The sequence below is a fragment of the Calonectris borealis genome, chromosome 3, assembly GCF_964195595.1.
Source record: "Calonectris borealis chromosome 3, bCalBor7.hap1.2, whole genome shotgun sequence".
In the NCBI taxonomy this organism is placed as follows: Eukaryota; Metazoa; Chordata; class Aves; order Procellariiformes; family Procellariidae; genus Calonectris; species Calonectris borealis.
In genome coordinates, this window is record NC_134314.1 from 640,697 (window position 1) to 646,696 (window position 6,000).

The 6,000-nt window shown below is 73.8% G+C and overlaps 1 protein-coding gene across 2 annotated transcripts in view; it reads right to left on the minus strand.

Annotated features, from left to right (window-relative positions):
• Positions 1-4,382, minus strand: part of DNMT3A (DNA methyltransferase 3 alpha) — a 40,524-nt gene extending 36,142 nt beyond the window's left edge. The window contains exon 1 of one of the 2 annotated variants that reach the window (XM_075144727.1): positions 4,174-4,382. In XM_075144727.1, coding sequence (XP_075000828.1) covers positions 4,174-4,242 — 69 coding nt within the window. In that variant the 5' untranslated portion in view covers positions 4,243-4,382. The remainder of the gene's footprint in view (positions 1-4,173) is intronic. The other variant, XM_075144726.1, reaches the window with a different exon arrangement.
• Between the last annotated feature and the right edge of the window lie 1,618 nt (positions 4,383-6,000).

The following is a 6,000-nucleotide window of genomic DNA, read 5'->3' on the forward strand; positions in this document are numbered from 1 at the left end:
CACAGCAGCCGCCCAAGGACCGCGGCGTGCCGGGGGCCCCGCTCCTGCTCGGGGGGCCCGCGCCCGGCACTGCAGCACGGCGGGGGGGACGTGCATGCGGGGCGACGGCTGCATGGGGCCCCCGGTGTGTCCCACGGCGGCAGCGGGGCCGGTTTCACCTGAGCCCCAGAAGATCCCGGCGGCAGCAGCCAAGGCAGGAAGAGGCCGCGGAGGGGGGAGCAGGGGAAGGAGGAGAGGCCGGCGGGGGGCTGGCGAGGGAGAGGCCGGGGAGGGGATGGGGCTGGCAGCCAGACAGCGCCGACATCCAGCTGCACTCGCGCGGCCCCGCAGCCGCGGCAGGCGCCAGCCCCGGCCACATTCCTGCCTGCCACTGCCCTCCTTCCCCCTGGGCTGGGGCGGTCGCAGGCAGCGCTGCCCGCAGCACCCCCGGGCCACACCGGCACATCCCCGCTGGGGTCCGGCCCAAAGGTCCCGCAGGGTCGGGACGTGCAGTGCCCCACGGCTGTGGTGCCCCACGGCTGCAGTGCCCCATGGCCATGGTCCCCCAGCCTGCATCCCCCCCATGCCTCTTGCCGCCCACCTCTCCCCGGCTGGGGCCATGCATGCGGGATCGCGCGGGAGCCACGTGCCAGTTCGTTCCCAACCACCATGGCGGCCTGCCGGGACTGCGCTCGCCACAGCCCCATCACCGCGTGCCACTCGCCTGCGCGTGGGGCAGGGCAGCCCCCAGCCCCCTGCACTGACCCCACATCCCGCCAGCCCCGCAATGACCGTGCCCAGCCCTGGCACCTACCGGCACTGCGCCGCGGGCTGGGAAGCCAGGGCCGAGCAAGGAGAGGCGGCACCTGCGGGCTCAGCCCTGGGCCGAGCCCCGCTCCCCATGCGGCCCTGGCCGGCAGATTTTGGGACGGGTCCAAGGATGATGTCAGGATTTTGGTTCCAGCTCCATCCCGGCGCAGGAGCCAAACGGGGTCCCCGGCGGGGGTTCCCGGGGGTCCCTGCCCCACAGGCCCACTGCACCTCGCCGTGCAGCAGAGCCGGCCGGGAGCTCGTGGCCGGGGGGGCAGAGCAGAGCCGCCCCGGCGGCAGCCACGGGCACCCGCCTTGCCGAACCGCGCGGCCCTGCGCTTTGTCCCAGCTGGAGCCGCCCCCGGTCCCGCAGTGCCGGGGTAGCCCAGCAGCCGTGCAGCCTGTCCCCGCGGTGAGGCCGCGCTTCATCCAGCTCCACGGGGAAAGGAGCAGCTCCTGCCACCGCCATCAGCGCCGGGGCACCCGGCAGGAGCCCGGGGGGCCCAGCCCAGCCCAGCCCCGCTCCCGGCAGGAGTGCCATGGCAGAGGCAAGCCCCCTGACACCCGTCCCTTTGCCGCCGGTGCCGCCCCGGCCGCTGGCACACGGCTCCAGCCAGCTGCCCCCTGCCATGCGCCGACTTTGGCCGGGCCCCGGCAGTGTTTGCGCTGGATGTAAAGGAAAAGTCCGGCGGGGTGTCAAGTGCGCGGCACTGGCACATGGGCTGTGCCAGGTGTCCAGCCCTCCCGCGGCCGGGCGAGGATGCGGCCAGGAGCACCTGGTGGGTGCCGGCGAGGCGAGGGGGGCTCTGGGGCGTGCTCTGCAGGGTCCCCAGGCAATGCCGTCTCTCGGGAGGGCTGCAGTCCCCTGGGGGGGGTCAGCAGGGTCCCTGCACCACCAAGCTGGGGCAGCACTGGGGCTGCAGGGACCCCCTGGGGCACGGCCGATACCCCAAAAGCAGGGCAGGCGCCGGAGAAGTAGGGATGCAGCCCTGGCGCGAGCAGGGCTGGTGCAAAGGGTTGCGAGGGGGATCCGCTCCCCCCGGCCCGGTGCAGGGGTGCCGGTGCTGCAGCCCCTTGCTGCCTGCAGCCCGCTCGGAGCTGAGTCATCTCCCCGTAAATCACTCTGCTCCCCTTCTCCCCGGGGCTCGGCCAGGCGCGGGGCTGCATGGCGCGTCCCCGATGCGCCGCGCTCCTGCGCCGCTGCCAAGCAACAACCCAGAGGGAAACCACCGCTGAGGAGGAGAGCTGCTGCATGACGCAGTGCTGGCTCCACGGCTGCCGCGCCGGGTCCCAGCTCCCGGCTGCACCGGGCTGTCGGCGGGGCAGGAGGGAGGAAACTGCCGCTGGTGGGGGAAACCGTGCCGGTGGGGTGGGAGAAGGTGGGTGCAGAGACCCCCGCCTTGCACTGGAGCTGGAGCTAAACCTTGCCGGGTCTGTGCCAAGAGCAGCCAGCACCAGCGCGACCCACAGTGCCACTGGTGTCGAGGGACGGCCTCATCCTCCTGGCCCTGCAGGCAGCGCACATCCCTTCGGCAGAGGTGACCTCCGCGTGTGGCTGTGGGGGAGGCGATGCCGTGTCCCGGCGGGGTCAGGCCAGGACAGCGCTCAGCCGGGCACGCTCGCGGCGCGCTTGTTGCCAGCCCACGTGGGTCGCTGGCACCCTGGGGACCGGCACCGGCGCTGGTCCTGCTTTCGAGGGTGAGCCGGGCTGCACTGCAGGCGCCGGTTTCTCCCACGGCTCTTCCCCACAGCCCGCCCCGTGCCGCGGCCCCGCGCCCCGCTCTCCAAGTCGGCTCTGCCGCGCGCCTACAGAACCACACCAAAACTCGGGGTGGGCTGCCGCGTCCGCCTCCCGGGGGCTGCCCCGCCGCCTCGCTCACACTCCTGGTGCCGGCGACCCGCACAGGCGGGCTCCGCCACACGCACCAACTCCAGCCCAACCTGCCGCGGGGGAAAGCGTGGGACTGACCGACCGACCCCTGGTTTGCTCGTCCCCCCGAGCCGTACCAAGAGCCGTACCACTTCCCGACGGACACACGGATCGGCCCCTCCGGCAGCCAGGCGCGATGACCGGAGGACGGGGAGCACCGGCACAGGGACCAGCCGGGCCTGACCCGGCACGGGAGGCACGGCGCGGCTGCCACAGCTGAGCCAGCCTGGAGGAACTCAGATGACCCTGACGCTGCGCTGCCCGCAGCGGGATGGCGTCCAGCTGGCTGCCGGCCGCGGTCCCCACGCCTTGACCAGGGCAGGCCCTGCCCCTGCGCCTGCTGGGATGCTTCTCCTCTCCGCAGGATGAATGATGCCTCTGCTGGCACTGGTACCGGGAGCAACCGCACCGACCCGGCGTGTCCTTGTGTGGCGGGGACACCAGGGAGCACCGAGGACGCCGTCAGAGCACCGCGGACCTGCCTGCCCAAACCCTCGCCCTGCCCTGCCCTGCCCTGCATCTGCGCCGCACCCCCGCCCCCCGGCCCAGCCCCGGCTCAGCCCCGCGCCGTCGCGCAGCAGGCAGAGCGGTCTGGGGGGCAGCCCCCCCCACGGAGCCGCTCTCCAGCTGGGGAGGCAGGGGGGACACGTACCGGGGATGGGGGTCCATCCGCCGGGGCCACGAGCCCCTCGCACGGCGCAGCGACGAGAAGGCGAGCACCGCGTGCCGCCCGGCACAGGAGGGGTTCCCTGCTGAGCCTGAGCATTGCACGTGGGGAGGCAGGAGGAGGCGCAGGGACCCCTGAGCCCCCGCAGCAGGTGGGACCCCCACGAGGGGGGGGCAGGACTGGCACACGGCTCGAGCCTGGCAGTGGGGAGGCTACGGGGCCACCTGTCCTGATGCGCACCCCACGTCCCCCTCCCACTGCCCCACAGCCCAGGGCACGCACCCACCCCCCACCCCATCGCCACCCACCCAGCCCCCGAGCCGGGGCAGCCCCCAGCCTTGGGGATGCCCCCGCAACCCTGTGCTCTCTGCCGCCACGGCAGCCCCCTCCCCGCAGCCGGGCTTGCCACGGCCCTGGCCGCCGCCGGGAGGTGACAGCAGGTCTCCGCTTCCCCGTCCCCTCCCCGCGCTCCCCCACCGCCAGGAATAGCTCAATCCATGCTAATCCCGGCTGCGGCTCAGGGCTCCCCCCGCCTGCCTCCGCACTCCCCACCACGGCGAGGGGGGAGCAGGGCTGGTGTGCGGCCAAGGGGGCCCTGCACCCCCTTTTCCTGCACGCCTGCCAGCCAGCATTGGCCAGGAGCGAGCCAGACCCCCGGAGCCCACCGCCGCCCCGGCACCGGCAGGAGCAGTGCCAAGCCCAGTGATGGGGATGGCCGCACATGAGCAGGGCCCCCCTGGCAGGCCCCCACCTGCCGAGAGCCGGCAGAGCCGCGGCGGGACCCTACCTTGTGCGTGTCGAGCGCCTCGCGGTTCGGAGTGGGGCTGCTGGCGTCGAGGGTCCCGCTGGACGGCATGGTGGGGAGCGAGGGCGGGCGCCTGGGACCGTCGCCTCTTCAGCACCAAAGCGGACCCCGCCGCCGCTGCGCTCCGGCTCTCTGCGCCGAGGAGGGGGTCCGGGAGCCGTCGCCCGCCGCAACGGCCAGCCCCTGCGTCCCGCCGCCTGCCTGGATCCTCCTGCCCCTGCGGGAAGCAGAGAGGGCCGGGGTGAGGGGGGAGCACCGGCCCCGCCGCCCCGCGCCCGCCGCACCGCGCCCCAGCCCCCGGCAATTATTAACACGCCACAACCTTGACTCAGACGGGCTGGGCTGGGCCGTTGTCCCCGGCATCGCCTCCGGCACGCGGCTGAGCCCCGGCTCGCGCTGGCTGCGGGGTGCGCGGTGTGGGGTGCAGGGTGCATGGCGCAGGGTGCACAGTGCTGGCTGCAGCAGCGCGGGGTGCACGGTGCATGGTGCGGTGCGGGGCACGTGGTGCACGATGCACAGTGTGGGGTGCGCGGTGCATGGTGCACAGCACGGGGCACCCAGCGCACAGTGTGAGCTGCACGGCACGGGCGGCACAGTGCGGGGGGCACAGTGCACACTGTGGGGTGCGTGGTGTGCAGCGCGGGGTGCAAGGCGCAGGGTGTGTGTTGCACAATGTGGGGTGCACAGTGCAGGGCACATGGTGCACGGTGCACAGGGTGCGGTGCGCAGGGTGCACAGTGCGGGGTGCATGGTGCAGGGTACGGGGTGCAGGGTGCACGGGGCAGAGTGTGGGGTGCATTTTGCAGGGTGCAGAGTGCAGGGTGCGGGGTGCAGGGTGCAGGCAGGGCCCCGCGGGGCTGCGGAGGAGGCGTCAGCCCCAGCACCTGTTGCTATGGCAAACGCTGCCTGCATTAGCCATGGCCGAGGCTGCTGTTGCCTTTGGCACTGGAGCTGCAATTTGTTTCTAGAGCTTTCCAGCCGCAGCCCGTTCCCAGCCGGCGGGGTGGGGGGCTGCCGGGCGGGCAGGGCCGCTGCTGCTAGGAACAGAAACTCAAAACCCGACACGTTCCTCCCGTCCCCACGGCTGCCTGCAGCGCAGGGCTGCCTGCGGGGCTGCCTGCGGGGCTGCCTGCGGGGCGGGGGGGCGGGAGGGGCCCCCGCCACGGCTGCAGCCTACCCCGGCCCCGCAGCAGCACTGCCGCATGCACGGGGACCCCAGGGGCTCAGGGTGCTGGGCTGGGGGCCAGTGGGTGGGAGATGGGTGGGAGCTCAGCTGTCCCTGCCCCGGCTCCCCCAGCACGGCCCCTCTCGCAGGCAGGGCTGGGGTGGGACGTGGGCAGGGGGTGTGGGCGGGGGGTGGGATGGTGGCGCGGGATGTGGGGTGTGGGGTGGGAGTGTGGGGTGCAGGCTGGGGGTGCGGGGTGCGAGTGCAGGGTGCAGGCTGGGGTGCAAGCTGGGAGTGTGGGATGCAGGTGCAGGATGCAGGCTGGGGGTGCTGGGTGCAGGATGGGACCTGGGGGTGCAGGATAGGGGTGCGGGATGGGGGGTGTGAGAGGGGGACCGGGGGTGCAGGCTGGGGGTGCAGGCTGCCCCCCCACATGCACAGCCCCATGCCAGCCGGTGGGAGCCGGGGAAGGGCTTCCCCATCCCCCTCCTTCGCCAGCTTGGGGAGCCCCTGGGGGAGGCCCCGTCCCGGGGCACCGTCCCCACCAGCCCTCTGCCGCGCAGGGCCTGCCCGCGCCTGCTCCCCACGGAGCCCCTTCGCCCCCGGCCTCTGCCCCGCACCGGCACCCTGGGCACTGTGCTGCC